Source organism: Mercenaria mercenaria, unplaced genomic scaffold (assembly GCF_021730395.1).
Source record: "Mercenaria mercenaria strain notata unplaced genomic scaffold, MADL_Memer_1 contig_4648, whole genome shotgun sequence".
NCBI lineage: Eukaryota > Metazoa > Mollusca > Bivalvia > Venerida > Veneridae > Mercenaria > Mercenaria mercenaria.
Genome location: NW_026462891.1, coordinates 24,011 through 42,506, shown reverse-complemented (window position 1 = coordinate 42,506; position 18,496 = coordinate 24,011). Strand labels below are relative to the sequence as shown.

The following is an 18,496-nucleotide window of genomic DNA, read 5'->3' as shown; positions in this document are numbered from 1 at the left end:
CGCCTAGCTCAAAAGTGTTTGATATAGATTCATGAAACCTTGCATGAGTCTTAATCATGATATGAACTTGTGCACCTACTATTTTTCATTTAGGTCGGCCCCCTATTTTCAGAGTTATGGCCCCTGAAATAGTCAAAAATGCACATTTTCACCTTGTGACACGTCTAGCTCAAAAAGTTTTTGATATAGATTCATGAAAAACTTGCATGAGTCTTAATCATGATATGAACTTGCGCACCTCTTATTTTTCATTTGGGTCCGCCCCCTATTTTTAGAGTTATAGCCCCTGAAATAGTCAAAAATACACATTTTCACCTTGTGATGCACTTTTTCACCTAATTATGTACCTAGCTCAAAAAGTATCAGATGTGAATTCAGGAAGCCTTGCTGGAGTCTTTATCTTGATGTGAACTTGTACACTTGGCATTCCTCTTGAGAATCTTAGCTCCTATTACAGAGTTATGGCCCGTGAAATAACCAAATGTGGATTGTTTGTTTGTGATGCTCATAGCTCAAAAAGTAAAGGGCCTAGAATAATGAATCCTTTTCATAAAATGATTGTTGAGGCTATACCCCATTAAGACTGCAAACATTTGAATTATTGGCCCTCATTTATGACAAATGTACCAGTGGGAGACACACCCTGTGTCCTACAGACACATTCTAGTTTTCTGATAAATGTTCATTTAAAATGTCATTAAAAAAGCTTATTGACTAGTGGATCTTATAATATGACCTTGGCTTCTCCTCGGTCAATATGACTTTCTGCCTATGGGTATCAAGTCATATTCTATGGGTCACTAGCCAATGTTTATTTAACAAAGTTTAATCAAAAGCTTGTCATCGGCCCGTTAAATTGCTTTTTGTCAACATAAGACTGAAAAATCTGTGGTATACCATCGACTAGTTACGCAAAATTGAAACAGAACAGCTTTCATTTGGAAAGAGACTCTTCGAGTTTATATTTATGTATTGCAATAGCTGGCTCTCTTTATGTATTGCAATAGCTGAACTTGTCCGCACAGAAAGCAAGGTAAAAAAGCCTCCATCGTATTTGTAGGTTTCTGTCTCTTTCTTTATTTGCTTAAACAGAAGTGCTATCGTAATACCAAACCGTCTAAACGGGCTGGTATAAACGATAACGGTATTCTTATTGTGACCACTCAAAATATTTTTAACAGAAAAAAAGGAACAGTTGAAAGAACAGGAACATTTCCCAATTAGTATAGTTGACAAACTTTAAAAGGATATTGTAAGCCCTAAAACCAACTATTTATGTATCAGTCCGTTACCGGTGTCGCGTGAATATCACACGCGTGGTAATATTACCACGCGTGTGATAATTACGCGGCGGCGTGAGAATCACACGCTTCCGGGTATACTCATGATAATCACACGGGCGGACTTAGTTTTAGACATACATACTAATATGATATATGTAATTATTCAGGAATGATTTCTGCATCAACTGGTATAACATAATTGGGTATTCAGGCGCGTATCGATTCGGGGATGTGCATCAAAGCCACATACTTTGAAAAAAGATGGGATTTTTTTTTCAATGGGATTTTTTTTTCATATATATAATTCTGTCTTTCTTTTCAGAATAGTTTTAATTTTTACTATATATCTTATTTAAATTGGAATGATATGAATATTAAGAATCCTGGGGCGGGTAGTGATGGGGAAAACACGTGCGTGCAAACTAAAAGATGTTAATATTTTGATTAAATTTCTATTCAAGGGAAAAAAATATTCTGTATAATTAGAAACATACAATTTATGCTCTCCGTTTTTTTTTATCCATATTCGAAAATCAAACATACATATGCTAGTGTACTGCATTAAAACGAAATGTTTTATGATGAGCTGATACGTCTTAATAGAAACCAGGGGCGGCTTATAATTGAAGCCTTTTTGATTGAGAGATATGCAGTTTAGCGTAACTATGTTATAATCATACGGGTGTTGTTAGTTTTAGACATATTTACCGAAATCACACATAAGATAATCAGGAATGATACGTGTCTTAATTTACTTGAAATATTCAAATATTCAGGTGCGTAGCAATTCGGTGTGTGCATCAAAGCCACGCAGTTTAAAGGGGAAAAAAAGATGTGTTTTTTTTAAGAAAGAAAAAAAAACAAGATCCAGACCTTCTCAGAATAGTTTTTAATACATTTCCGTATATTTATTTTTAAACCGATTATTGTGAACTTTAAAAATCCAGGGGCAGCTAGTGATGAGTAAATACACGTTAGATTCATACGATTAATGGATATGATTTTATAACTCCGCGGGCGGCGTAATTGTACGTATATATGATATACCTATATAATGCATAAAATATTTCAGAATGACTTCTGCATCTATTCTCAAAACTTTATTTTCTTGTGCGTAGCATGAGGCCATCATACAGGCACATACTAAAATGTAATAACATTTTGATGAAAATGTATTTATTTTTATTTAAATAAAATAATTATTCTGTATAAACTGTTTGAGTAATTATCTGCGTGGCAACACAGCATCCTATGAAATAAATTTCCAAGTAATATTTCTGTGTAGTGCATTAAAATCAAATGTTAAACGACGAGTTGCTACATTAAAAAAGCAGGGCAGGGAAGGTTACTAGGCATCTTTTTGCAGTTCGGCGTGTGGCCGTTAAAATAACACGGACATTGTTAGTTTAAGACATATATATACTACGATGTATATATTTTTTCAGGAATGATTCCAGCCTTAGGCTGGAACCCTTTACTGGCTTATTTTATTTATTTATTTATTTATTTTTGAATATTCAGGTGCGTAGCAACTCAGGTGTGAGCATCAAAGAAACATATTTTGCAAAAAAAGTGGGAAAAGTAATAAGGTATTTCATATTGTCTTACAAGGTATCTTGTGATAATTAAGTGCCGGCGTGAGAATCACACGGTTTTGGGGTATAGCCATGATAATCACACGTGCGGTCTTAGTTTCAGACATATATACCTATATGATACATAAAAATGTTTAGGAATGATTTCTGCATCAACGGGTATTAATTAATTGTGTATTCAGGCGCGTATCAAATCAGGGGTGTGCATCAAACCACATACTTTGAAAAAAAATGGATTTTTTTCATAGATATAACTCTGTCTTTCTTTTTAGAATAGTTTCATTTTTTTCTATATAATTTATTTAAATTTGCCTGAGATGAATATTAAAAATCCAGTGGCGGGCAATAATGGGGAAAACACGTGCGTGCATACTAAAATATCATAATATTTTGATTAAATTTCTATTTAAGGGAAACAACTATTCTGTATGACGTAACGTCAAAAGTTGCGACCCATGCTTAAATTCTTTGAAGTGATATAAATAAATGTAAAGTTTTTAATGACTATTCATCCTATTTTCTTGAAAAAAAGTATCAAAATATAGAGCAATAATTAGGCTGTAGTAACGTATTAAATAAGTTATCGTTTATGTATCCTAATGATAAAAATAAATACTTCAGTAGAACAACAAGCTACGAGCTCATTTCTGCCGGTAGCAAAATACACTGTAACCATCAATGACATTAGGGGCCGACCATTTGATATTCCTCCGGGTCTGTCTCTGGATTTGCTTAAAATTAATATTCTGGCTTCAACATAATGAAAAGATCTGACTCCTAAATCATTGAAGAAAGAATTTCTGGCCCCAGATTAAATTTGTCTGAAAGCAATGTTCTTTGCGTTTAGATTTAATATTTAAGAGGACGCATATTGCTACATTCACAGTTCATACAGAAATGAGGAAGGGGTGCATATTCAAGAAATTGATGGTTGGAAGATAAAAAACATATTCCTAAACTAATATTATACTGATGGACACCTGTAATATTCAGTACTTTGTGGATAAGGGTGTGGTACTATGAATGTAATAAGAACAGAGGTCTTTGTGAAAGTACATTCAACACAAAATATTAAGCTTTTGTATAAGGAAAAAAAAACAGGTTTTTTTTTTTTACAATACCAGCGTTTCAAATAATGTTGAAGGGATGAGATTTACTTTCTAACGCACCAGGTTTGCTGAAACATGTAAAAAATTAACGCCACGTCATTTAAACTCGGGATGGACGCCATCTTTCTCATTGATAAAAAATGTAAACAAAAAAATCAGAGTGGGATTAGTATTGCAAGGGCATAACATGACATTCTACACAATGAATACCTTAGAACTGATACATTGTATCTAAGATGCTACAGAGGTCTGGTGGGTTAAATGCATAACGTCGATCACTTGAAACTGATTTTGAAAAGGTGATTAATTTTAGTCTATTTACATGGTTTTTAATTTTCCCACGACTTCTCGGCGATTCACTGCAAAATGTTTTACTGCGCCGGACGAACGGTTACTCTAATAAACTACGGGAGACAACTTAGATGTCAGCACGTGTATGATTTTTACAAAACCATGTCGATGGTTATAATTTCTTATCAAATAACGAATTCTATTCAGATATTCGTCTTTAATATCAGAAAATTTTTAATTTCTATGGACAATGTTCAAAAAATATTACTTACAGTGGACTGCTTTGTTCACCATACTCGTTTCCGCTTCAGTTGTGAGGCATTTCAGTTATACTTTTTTACAACAATAACAAAACACAAACTGAATCAATAAAGTCACTTATAAACCGACTGCTACTTAGATCAGTGTAAGTGAAGTTGTTGTTACAACATTATACTTGTTCATTACGTTATGAGATAAAGTTTTTCCTGAACTTCATAATCAATTAATTACGTTTGGATGATGTTGCATTTACAACTTGTCTGACCCCGTTTTTTACGTGAATGACAGCAGTCTCGTGCAACTCGTGCAAACAGAGTTATGAAAAGTATGGGGGAGAATTCAAGGACAAATTGTAAATGACATTAAAGTGAAAATAACTGTATATTCGTCCAGTTCTGATCATTGACATCCCTGCTGTGTATTACTTAGTGAATAAGATAAGAATGTTACTTTTGCACATATACACATTGCTCAACCAAATTTCATATCTTATTTTAGGGATTTTTAAGGCATTACATTTCCAAAGGTTTGTTGAATGTGTTTTGATATTTAAGTGCATTGTAGTTCATGAATACCAAGTTGAAAATTAATAATGGAACAATTTCTAGGCCCTTATTGTAAGCCACTCATCTTCTGTAAAGATAAATGTTTAATGTATTAAGGGGAATATACCCTTTTAGTTTTGGAAAGTGGCATTCCTTAACCACCATATCTTTTCATTTGCACTACTTTGTAAACAAACTAAATAATGTGTTTAAGCTTACATATGCAAAATGAAAATAAAGACAGTGAACTTATTTCACTTTTTTCCTTTAAGTTAGAATCTGTAGGATATTGATAAATGTTTGGACAAGGTAAAGCACTATTATTTTCTCACAAAAAATTAATTGTTGACTCTGAATGTACACAATAAGTCGGATGTAATTCAACAATAACTTTCTTGTTTGAGTTTTTCTCATTTTTACTTTAGTGAGCAATCCTTTGTGTACTTATAACAGTTGAAACAGTATCCATTTCATGTACCAAACCTTTGTACTTTTTTTGCAGGTAAATTTTATCATACCCCACCCACATTTTTTTCTAATTTCAAGTCTGCGTCCCCTTAACATAAATGTATGTGTCATTACATATTACTCTTTTATTTATTTTTAAGGATGCCAGGCATTTCCATCAATGTTTAAATATCAAACACTGCTGAAAAGTGCAAGATTGAATGAAAGTATTAAAGTTGCTAGGTATATTTTTTATGAGTTGAGCACCACCTTTGGACTGTATTATGTTTCCTTCTTATAGATAATTTAATCCTAAAAGATTTCTAAACTTTCGTCAGCTGTAGCACTATCTACAAGGGTCTAGCTCCCATATAAAAATCATAGTAAGATATTTTTCCAGGATAATTGGACATAATGTAAAGAAACCTAGAGCAACAGACGACTGTACTTTCAAAATTGAAATTCTCATAGAATGGACAAATTTCAAAATATTCCGGAGGAGGTTACAACTTTTCTCAAAATGTGTTGACCTTTTTTGTCCTTAACATTGAAACACAGTTGTCAAATAGATAGACAAAAAACAAATAACACTTTAGATATTTTCAACTCTTTATAATACATTATAGGTAAAATAAAGACTTCTCGGGAAAAAAAACAACACTCGATGACAGAAATTTCTTTCTCTCAAACTTCAGCAGAGTGCAGGATTTAGCGTAAACTTTACTGACAAAAAGTGCAGAGTTAAAAAGTTTAAAACAAATTTCCAAGGCCACAAAAACATTTAGTGTTTGGGTCAAAATTTAAAGTAGGTCGGGATACCGGAAGCAAACAGTTCAAAGTCCTGGTCCTGACCATGAGCAGCATAGTACCAATTTAAGTTCAAATGCCTGATCCTGCAAATCATTTTCTAGCCTGGGAAGCCGTTGATAATATTTGTGCTTTGTCAGAAGAAATTATACCTAATATCTATGCTTTAAAAATCCCACTTTATTTTTGCGCTAATTAGTGTTAATTGGCATTCATCGAGTTTCTGATATTATCAACGCCTGGGGGAAATCTGAAGGAGTTTCCATGTAACTACTGATTATCGATTTTCTATAAATAACCTAATTAACATGTGATTTATTTGCGCTTGTCTGAAAGGAAAACGAGGCAATGCTTTAGAAAATTCGGCAATTTTCGTAGATCACTAGGTCTGAATTGATAAATTTACAATTTGGTAGCTATGACGTACATTAAAGTTTATTCTGACATATTTAAAAGTTGTTACAACTTGTTGGAAAAGCTATGAGAGGTACAAACTGGCATTTGTCTATGGTCAAAACTGTTCGGAAACCTTCGTAAGTACACGTGTCTTTTCCTTGAGAATTCAGCTTCTATTTTTAGCCACGAGTTATTGCTTTCAGAGGTTATCGTTCTTCAACATACAATTTAACAGACAGTTTTCTGAGTGCATCAGCCGGATTGATAGTTCAAAGTGAAGGTCAAAATGGTAGCTCATAGCTAAAATATGCCTGTCATATTCCTCAAAAACAGGACCCCCACCACGTCCAAAAATCACATCGACTTTCTTGTAACTTAGTAGTCTGTCACTGCACAAAACGTTCTAATCCTCAACCACCACTGGGCAATATCACGTATTATTCCCCAACAGACAATAATATGAACGATTTCTAATAATCAATGTCATGTTGACGCTTATTGAAAATAATTTCATTTACTCGGACTGCTTTCTTTACTTTCATACGTAAATAAACCATGGCACACGTGCTGCGTGTTTGCTGTCAACTGTTCAATAAAAGTACAAGTTAAGTTTTCCGTCTCTTTCTTTGATTTTCTTCTAGCCTTCTGCTTTTTTATTTTGAAAGGCACAAACCCCTCGGGATGGCAAACTTTATTTGTCCGCATTGTATGCGTTAATGTCTTACTCATAACTTATTTTATTGCCTTTGCCTGAGGTGCTGAAGTTGCAACAAAGACACCAAATAGATCGAAATTAATCTCATTCAAAGGCCTTGTTGGTGTCTCAGGTTCTTGTTCACTTGATATGCTGGATAAATCGGAGAATATATCAGACAGAGCTGTGATCGTATTTTTGTATAGATGTGGTGGCCTAATTGCTAATGTCATTTCTTCGTCAGTAGATATTAAGTGCTGATCATTTGAAACTCCAATAAGTGGTTTAGAAAACGAAATTCCCTGACTTTTCCCTAACCTTTTCCTGACTAAACCATACATTTTACTGACCAAAACTAAAATAATTTATCGGCCCCTCCTCTCATACAGTCGTCCAATCTACCCTTTCACACCGGTATATATTTTGTTATAGAAATAGAAACGAAATTGATTTAAACACATCTCTAGACTATTATGTTTATACACAATATAATTGCACCAAAATATTAATGTGTTTGGAAATACTTAACAAATACTGCTTGAAGACTGCCATAGCCACTGAACATTTTTAGAATCGACCAAGAATTTAATTTTTCCCTCACTTTATCCTGAATTTTCTAAAATGTTATATTTAACTGACCATTGTATCAAAATTTCCTTGACAATTCACCGATCTTGAAAAAACAACAACAAATTTTCCTGACTTTTTGTTCTATCTCAATATCTTTTTGTATACTCCCGTAATTGTACCATATATAAGTACACGCCAAAACGCTCTAGACTTATAACTCGTAACTGCTGCCTCCCGTGTTGTTTCTGTCACAGGGACAGCGGCACTGGAGTGACCTCTCAAGGGCGCAAAAGCCTATGCGATGTATATGGAGATCCTGGGATGCCAAGTCGTCAAGATCCCCTCTCTGCCTCGCTGATGAAGTCCAAAGGAAAGTACAGCAATACGTTTGGCACTAGGTTGGCTGCAAGAGTTGCCGGAGCTGTGCTTGTACAGGCAGCCGTCCGCCTTCGGAGCTCCACTCTTGATTTAAAGGGTTTACTCCCTTACACTTGACCGTTAAATCAGCTCGATCACCTCTGCCCTTTAGCCTTTGGCTCAACACCACTTTCGTAACATTGACAAGGGGGCAAAACAGGTGCTAGGCTCTTGCCAGGAGACTGTGATAACGGGGTACCCTTATTATGTCTTCTTGTCATATCGACGTCTAGCAGCGAATGCAATTTAGTGTCATGCCCAGGACACTAAGCTACTAGTTGTCTCCGAAGGTGTGATCATCGCGTCCCACTGGTCAGCTTTCTCCCGCCTCAAGCCGGGCAGCCCCCGGCCAATAAGGTGCTGACCCGTCACAGTCTGCCTGCTTCAATGGGTACTTGAAGCTTAGGGTAAATACCGAAGAAGAGACTGCAAACCCGCACCACCAGGCATGACAAGAAGAAAGAAACTAAAGCCGCAAAAGCTGAGACTGGAAACCTGGAACGTCAGGGCCATGTGTCCTGGCCTCTCCGACGACCTGCAACAAGTCGATGACTCCAGAAAACAGCCATCATTGACCGCGAGCTCAAGAGGCTAAACATCGAGATCGCTGCCCTGCAGGAAACTAGGCTCACATCCAGCGGCAGTCTCAGAGAGCGGAACTACACATTCCTTTGGCAAGGAATGGAACCAGAGGAGCTCCTTATACATGGCGTTAGATTCGCAGTGAGGAACATCCTGCTGTCAACAGTCGAACCGCCGTCCCGAGGCTCGACAAGAATCCCCTCCCTTCGTCTCTCCAGCTTGTCAGGCCCAGTGAACATCCTAAGCATCTACGCTCCTACACTATGCTCCAGTGCCGAGGCAAAGGATGAATTCTATAATGAACTGGAAGCAATCATCAAGGGATCCCTGCCACAGAATGTATATACATGTACTTGCTCGGGGACTTCAACGCCCGGATTATAGCCGACCATGACTCCTGGCCTCGCTGCGTCGGCCATTTCGGTGCCGGCTAGAATGAAAAGGGGCAGAGACTTTTGGAACTTTGCTCTTAACATGACCTAGTATAACAAACACTTTCTTCTAGACAAAGTGTGTCCTGACGACACCCAAGATCCCGTCACTGGCACCAGCTAGATCACGTCATCACCAGAAGAAGCTCACTGAGCTGCGACCGCATAATCCGCATCTACCACAGCTCCGACTGTGATACCGACCACTCCCTGGCGCCATCTACAAATCCGCCATGGACACCTTCAGCAAGCTGGAGATGAAGAACCCAAACTGGTTTGAAACAGGGATCACATAACTCGAGCTAGCAATCGCAGCAAAACGCGCAGCACTGCTAGAGTACAAGAGGGACCCTTCAGAGAAGACACTCGCTGCACTTAGGAAGGCCAGAAACGACGCCCAGAAGATCGCTCGAAAATGTGCCAACGACTACAGGCTGAACATGTGCCAGAACATCCAACTCTCTGCTGACTGTGGTAACGTGTACGAGTGCCTGAAGAAAGCGTTTGACCCAAGCGTAATGAAGATCGCACCGCTGAAGTCCGCGTCAGGCGACATCATAAGGGACCTTGGCAAGCAGATGAAGAGATGGGCGGAGCACTACCAGCAGCTATACTCTATGGAGAACGCCGTCTCCGACTCAGTAGTCGAGAGCACCAACCCTCTGTCAGTCATGGAAGAACTTGATGCTTCATCCTCCTTATAGGAGCTCAGAAAGGCTATTGACTCCCTCGCCTATGGTAAAGCATCAGAAAGCGATGGAATCCCACCCGAGCTCATCAAGGCTGGGAAAAAGACGGCACTCATCGACAATCTTCATGAGCTTCTAGTACAGTGCTGGGAGGAAGGAACAGTCCAACAGGACATGCGGGACGCCAATATCACAACACTCTACAAAAGCAAAAGAGACCGCAGTGACTGTAATAACTGACGCCGAATCTTCCTTCTCAGCATCGTCAGCAAGGTCCTCGCCCGCGTGGTCCTTAACAGACTCCAGGCACTTGCAGAACGCGTCTATCCAGGGGACGTAATGCGGCTTCAGAGCGGAAAGGTCGACTGTCGACATGATCTTCTCGCTGAGGCAGCTGCAGGTGGAGTGCCGCGAGAAGAGACAACAACTCTACATCGCCTTCATAGACCTGACAAAGGCATTTGACCTGGTGACCAGGAGTGGCCTTTCTACCCTACTGTGCAGGATCGGATGCCTCAAACCTACCCCCGAGCTCCTGAAGATGATAATCTCCTTCCAAGAAGACATGAGAGGTACTGTCCTGTACGACGGATCATCTTCCGAACCCTTCCCGATCTGCAGCGGCGTGACACAAGGATGTGTCCTCGCTCCTACACTCTTTAGCACCTTCTCCCTGCTGATGCAGTACGCCTTCGACAAGTCGGAGGACGGCGTCTTCATCCACACAAGAACTGATGGGAGCCTGTTCAACCTCGCCCGCTTCCGTGCAAAGACCAAGGTAGGCAAGCTTCTTCTCAAGACAAGGAAATGCTGTTTATAGACGACGCTGCGCTGACTGCGCACATTGAGGATGCACTACAACGACTCGTCAATCGTTTGGCACACGCGAGCGATGAGTTTGGTGAAATAAGAAATACAATGCACAAATGCTTCAAGAGGAGAAGTTCTCCCAGGTAAGAGGGTTTTCTTAGAGACATCAATTTTTTCAGAAATGGGGCTTGGCAGTCTTTTTGGATCACTTTATTGAAAGGTTTAATATGAAATAATGTTATTAAGAATCCCATGGGGCTTTTTACTAACGAGAAATAACATATCAGAAATGATCCCCGGGCACTTTATTTTATGAATAATTTCCATCTTGTACCTCATGAAAACATCCTTAATAAGACAAACACTGATGTCTGTATTTTAACTCATAAGGTATGAAATTAAAATCACGTGACTTTATACAAATTACTACACTGCAAAGAAAAAAATCGTGTAATGAAAAGTAGAAACTTAATTTCCCATTTATGTGTGGGTATTTATCCTTACTCTGCGATCAAAATACTCATATCCTTTTTTGTGCTATTGAAAGCGTATTAACTTGAGTGAGAAGTATTGCCATGTCGTAAACGAAGTGAAGAGAGCACGTATATGATTTATTGCAACTCTATCCCTGTTCCGATCAATCTAACATATATTTTTTGATTAAGTCCATTAACATACACAAAAGCACACGTTTATTTTCCCAAAATGTTTTAAGGAAGTGGTCAAAAATCGTATCTTACGAGGCAATTTAATAGCAGGTTCAGTAATATATTGAATTTCCATCAATAGCTGGTAAACACGTTGGTTTCTAGTTACCATACTTGTACAATATTTACAGGATTACATGAGCAGATAATTGCTAATACACTTCTATACAAATGATCACAATGTCAAGTTTGAAAATGCAAGCGATTTTTTTGAATTCCCGTTTACATATGATATTGTTATTATAATAGTAAATCGATCTCGGATGCTGAAGAGGGGAGTTTGCCAGATTGGATCTCTCGAAGCGATCCATCCTTGCAAAATCCACAAGAGCCGAATACAAAATCCTGGATCTAGCTATTGTTTTAATGACCCTTTTGATAAATACCTTCACCATAATGTTTTGTTTGTTTGTTTTGTTATCGAACGGAATATGAAATGTTTGTTGGTGTTTAAATAGAAATAAGTGTAGTGCGTTATTTATACAATTGTGTCAGGTTATGCAAATTAAACTGAGTCCAGCAAGGTACAATACAAAAGGTACAATGCAAAACTTTTTCTGACTGTTCATATTCACTTGTGAAATACAAGCTGTGTTTTTGATAGATTTTATTATAGATATATAATAAAGATATGTATAAGCATTGCGTATAACTATACAATACTGAAATAATTTCACTAATCCCTCAAATACTGTACATGAGTTCGCAATTCATTCCGTTTATTTCTTGTTTAAAATTAATGATTATGTACAGTTAAACGGAATAAACTGTATATTTTATTAATATATACATTTTTATGTGTGTAAAGTATTTTGTTTAAGTGCGAGTGTTCGTTAATTCGAAACAGCGTAACGAGGAACATTTTAGGGAATTCCCATATTATTTCAACGTTGCTCAAGAAACGGAATGAATGTTGACTCTCGTTAATTTACCGAAAGTAAAATTCACATTGGATCATTTGTAATATAATGTTAAAAGTCCCCTGGGATCATTAATAACATTCATTTTGTATTAAAACCTTTCAAAGACAGTCACCCAAAAGACTACCGAGCTCCATTTCTGAAAGCAAGAAAACCCTCTTCCCGGAGAGAGAACTTCCTTTCTAGTAGCAATATTTACTTTCACTATGGAAATGCATAATATATTTACTCCAATAATCCGCCACGGGGATTATTACGGAAGTATATGATAGGGTCTGTAAAAGTTAAACACACTTGTGTATAGTGTGAATTTGTGTATATTGTTAAATTATACATGCTTCTTAATAAATTGATATTGGCATGTGCAGAAAAACGGTAGCATGCCATTCTAGTGCCCATGTTTATAAATCAAGGGTATTGCCGTGCACAGACAACGGCAACACATGTATTTGCATAGCCTGGTTCCTGACTGGTTGTGAAACCGCTCTACAATGAAGCGTAGAGAGTTAACATGGGCACCAGTGTAGTATTTACGACAAGTGGGCCTGATCTATTGACATGCCCGCAAAACATTTCAAGCGTCTTGAAGACGCAAACTCATGTCAAATGTCATTGTCCCCAGGGGACTAATACGGGATATTGCCAACCACTGCACAGGCACACGTTCTACAGCCAATGACAGATTATTATATTTTTTTTCTTTTCTATATGAATTATTTGACGTCATGATTTTCCTTTCGCGTAACCTAGCGCGCGTAGCCTAATGCTCGTTACGTTGAACCGGTGAAACTGCTATATTCCACTACATTTTTTCTAATTACATTTTGGCGTTAAACCCCGCATCCCCATCCCCCCCACCCTCCACCAAAAAAAACTCCAATAGTAAAGAAGCAAATGTTAAACCAGTTCGTCTTCACAGTTGGGGGACAACATTTCGCCCCTTAAATCCATCTCTGTATTCACTTGCATGACGTTTTATTATTATATAAACACGAAAACCTATTGAGTTGATATGAATTTAGTATATATCTTGATTATTATTTTAGTTTAATCCTGCATCTCCGATTACTGATACGGACAAATCTTTCTTTAAAACGCCGTCGAAGAATGACCAAACACACTGTGTAGTCTTCATGTTAGATGCAAGAGTTGCCGGCGAAGGTAACATATCTACGGCTATGAAAGCGAAGGTTGCATCACTACAGGATGAGCTTAAGGCATTTGGTAACTTTTAGAACACATTTATAACCAAGTAGTCCATTTATAAACTCGGTTATTAATGTTATTGCTTCTTTGTTTCTATTCGAATCATTAAAGATTTCCGCTTAGTAATACGTTGTCTTTTATGAAGAGACTTCGTTGCATTTTCCGTTCATGATATTGATTGACAAATTAAGGTAAAACGTCCTCATTATCATCCTCAGAGCTATTTAAAATGATGTAAATAGTATTGCCTTAAATTAAGAGAGATTTCAACTAAAGTCCTTGCTATGATAAACCTGAATCATAAAGTATTTAGGTTATGTATGTCTAGACTATGAATATGTTGCAATGTCATTTAAAGTAAATGTATTTACTTTGCGAACATTACAGAAAGGAGGGAGCATTGATTCGTGTCACATTAAGGTATATAAAGTAAATTTTGATGACGATTATAACTGGTCAGAGATTATTTCACAACCTGTTTGTCATTTATAATATTAGATATTGTGATTAACAAAAATGATAAAACAAGACGGACAGCGGTTTAGTAATGACCAATGTCTTAAATGATTTACAAATTATATTTCAGATATCCCTAGAGTAGTTCTTCTTACAAAAATTGATGTACTCTGTGAAAAAGTTGCCGCTGACATCTGCAATGTATATAAAAGTGCAAAAGTGCTGAAGGCTGTAACTTTTGCAGAAAATTTGTTCCACGTCCCGGTAAGGTCAATGTTTTGTATACCATAATGAGTGTATATATTTTTCAGAAACAATGTGTTATATATTTCTAAAGATAAATCATTCGTATTCCTCAGATTATACATTGGCAAGAAATAATAACAAAACAATTATTCAGGACTTTTTACAGTCTTGCAATGACGTAACCATCTGTAGTAACAACAAACGTTTGTGACAATAATAAACTTTTTATCATAGGTGTAGAGGTTTTCTTGTCCTGAACAAACTATAAAACGTTTCTTAACATTCTTGAAAGGATAAGTTTAGAAACCAGACATTGAACAGTGAGATAATGTTTGGCTTGAAAATGAAGAGGGAGATATTCATATTTCAGAGAAATATCAAAACATAACATTGTCAAATGCTACTCGTATGGATGAAACCTTGATCAATGTTACAATTTCCTTACATTTTTATTAATACATTATAATTTGATTTCTTAAGGACGCTCGCTACAGTTTCGTAATTTTTTTCTCATGTTATGATGTATTGAAAAATGAAATAAAAATACTAGGTCACCGGCTTTGTTTCAATTTAATTTGCCCCTAGATATGGTGCTATTTTAAACATTTTTCAGAATTTCTGTAATCCTAAAATATATTTCAGTAAAGTATAATAATCAGCATAAATTTGATTATCTAAGCATTTTTATAACGGAAAACAATATATCTATTTGAAACAAGCTCAGAGAAATCAAAAGAACATGATTTTGTAAAGAAAGGAATACTTGTTCAACAGACCCAAGGGCTATTTTGCATATTTTTGTCAGTCTTAAGTTGGTACTTCTGTTATTTTATCGAGTTTCACATTATAGAATTTAATCAAATTCTGCACATACCTTTGGTTATGTCTACCTAATCTAAAACAAAAAGAAAATTGATAGGTCACCATATTAGATTTCGCTTAAATCAAATTACAACGAGGTGGGGTGTTGCGGGCATTTATACAACGCAGGTTGGTACGAAATACTCATTCAGTGTTTGAGCAAATGACTTAGAAATATATATATACCTATTTTATCTATCCAATCGCGAACGTTCATTTGAAACACGTGACCGTACAATATATTACGGTATTTGGATGCACGTGCATACAAAAATCCTGTATTTTCTGTATTTGGACGCACGCGCGTACAAAAAGTCCTGTATTTTCTGTATTTGGACGGTTCAACAGTCCCATGTTAAACATACGATAAAGCCCGAAACGCGTGAAAATGTTCCGAATGTAAATCGGATGAAGTAGGCACTCTATGTACAGAGTTTGATTATGCGTCTTGAAATCTGGATTTAATTTGAGTATTTTTGTTTACAACACACAAAAACGATTCAAGGGATAACAAAGCTATCTGATTTAGATATTAAAACGTTCGTTAATAATCAAAAAAACTTAAAAATACAGATAAAAGGATCATCAGATGTTGGAATATTTAAAAAAGTCTCTAAAAGAAGCCGTTCCGGACGAAACCTAGAAATTGGTATCAGCCCTGACTGCCTGAATAGCTACCTTAGTAGTTTTTATTTAACGGTTAAGAAACAAAATGGAGACGATTATGAATGGCAACGGACGGGCGGTCAGCATCCAAAACATGTCTGCTCTATAATTCAGTTTTCGTCGGATCTTCACCAAACTTGCTGACAATGTTTGTTGGCATTATATCTCGGCCAATTTCGATAACCAGCCAAATTGTACCAGGCACTCATTGATTATAGTCCTTGAATTACTCGAAAAACGGGGAATTTAGCCTTGTCCGCTTTTTTAAGTCGAACAGTTTTCATTCGATCTTACCAAACTTGCTGACAATGTTTGTGGACGTATATCTTAGCCAAGTATTATTACCACCCAAATCGCCAAATGGCTGTTGTAGGGAGGTTGCACCATATACTTTTTTTAATGGTGATACGCAGAAAAAACAACATTTAATGAATTACGTATATTACGTATGAATTGAAATGAATATAGAATAAAAAGGTTATTTAAGGTCTAACATTGTTCTGTATAATATATATTTGCACTCATACCAAGCTGGGAAAAACTAGAAAAGGCAGGAATACAATATTCAGTGAAACATTTTTAATTTAAACTATTATTATAGCAAGATAAAAAAGATATAGAATAAAAAGGTTATTTAACATTGTACTGTACAATACGAGATATATTTGGACTCGTACCCGTCATATATACTCGTAGGTACTCGTCCAAATATATCTCCGTATTGTACAGAACAATGTTAAACAACCTAATATTCAAACAGCAGATTTCTTAATAAGCGGATTTTAAGGTGTTTCTGAAGCATTTTGATGGCATAGAACGATGCAAGTTTCCGCCCCTTTTTTTAACAAAACCTATAGTTTCCAATGTACGGTACGGGTACGGTACGGGATTAGAAACAGCTGTGACTCAATGCAGAGTTTGAGCGCTCGTATAAATAACAGACTCCAGTATATGTCGGATTGAAGCAATTTGAACTAAAAGTACTTTAAATGTATATATTTTGTAACCATGGAGATACTTACCCTTACCTTTAGTCAGTATATTATACATTTTGTACATTAAATGCATGCGAACATATAATAATTTGCGATTTTTTGCCGTACGCGACATTAGATAATCACTTCCGGGCATGCACAGAAGGCCGCACCAAGTCTGCAGTGAGCTACATCGAAACCAAATTGGCACGGTGTTGGGGTAAATAACGACCCGTCCGAAAAAACTGTAGCGGGTGCCTTTAAGAGGCTTTAAAATTTGATATTTTGAATGTCAGACATTATTCAATCTTCTTCCGGTTTAATAGTTCATCTTAAGTTTTTATCGTTTTAGAAAATGAATATATTTCCGGTGCAAAACTACAAGGACGAAATGGATATAGACACTTCCAAAAACATTCTACTGCTTCTGGCATTGAGGCAAATGGTAAATATTGCAACAGAGTTTATAAACGAGCATGCCGCAGGGAGCGATGATCAGCAAAATGAACTTCCAAACGTCGCTTCTTCGATCCTTCCTTTTTTAACGCTTTTGGTTTGCAAATTAAAGAGTTTTTAACATGGTTCTATGTTTTACTGCTGGTAATTATACAGAAAAGAGCAGAATAGAACAAAATTTTATTAAAGACATGATACATCGTCATGTTTAATAAACAAAATACCGTTATAATATAATGTTACGTTAATATGGTTTTTGAACAAACTGACATTATTATTCAACAAATACTACTGTTTCATGAAAGAGGAAGAACAGTTATAATATAACATAATTATATAAATATTTATAATACTTCTATCACAGTTAGTCTTAAATGTGGCGTTAAAGTTGCTGATAGAAGACCCAGAAATTAATTTTAATTGTTAACATTCACAACCATAGTTTTTGTTTTAAAAATGTCATAGTTTTACCTTGCAAGATACTCTTGATTTGTAGTAAAAAATTCAATAAATTTGTTCATCGATGGTCTATCATGATATTACTTTTTAACATTTTTTTCTATTATCTGTATAACAGGGACATATTAAAAGAAAATAACATTATATTCGTTCTCATCATTAACAATGTTATAACATAAACAGTATCTTGCATTGCATGGTATTCTTATTCTTTTTTGCCTGTATTGGCCAGTTTAAATTCTAAGAGTATGTACAGATATTCTTATTTGTGTTATAAAACTTTTGTAACGTTTAGGTAATAAATCTAAGAAGCATTCATATGCGAGTGTTGTTTTACATTTTGTATGAGGATCTAACATGGTACTACTTTCAATAGATCTGTATGCCACTCTTGCATTGCTTCCAAAGGATATTTTTACATATTTTATTAACTATCACAACAACAATCTTTAAGTGCCGCGCTGTAAAATGTCCTCCTGCCGTACTTGGATTCAGTGTTGTTATACTTTCTAGTCCTTTGAAGTCCGTTCAATTAATGTGTAATAGGGTTTCGTTTAAGCCGGTGCTAGTGGGCGTGAGAGTTGTTGCATATTCCATTACCTCTCATGGACAGACTCA

General features: G+C 36.3%; 1 protein-coding gene across 1 annotated transcript in view; it reads left to right on the top strand.

Annotated features, from left to right (window-relative positions):
* The window catches only part of LOC128554019 (interferon-induced protein 44-like), a 41,533-nt gene extending 23,561 nt beyond the window's left edge, over positions 1-17,972 (top strand). Inside the window, exons 3-5 of the mRNA XM_053535231.1 lie at positions 13,601-13,778; positions 14,347-14,480; positions 17,316-17,972. Of these exons, the coding sequence (XP_053391206.1) occupies positions 13,601-13,778; positions 14,347-14,480; positions 17,316-17,540 (537 nt within the window). The 3' untranslated portion in view covers positions 17,541-17,972. The remainder of the gene's footprint in view (positions 1-13,600; positions 13,779-14,346; positions 14,481-17,315) is intronic.
* Positions 17,973-18,496: the final 524 nt, after the last annotated feature.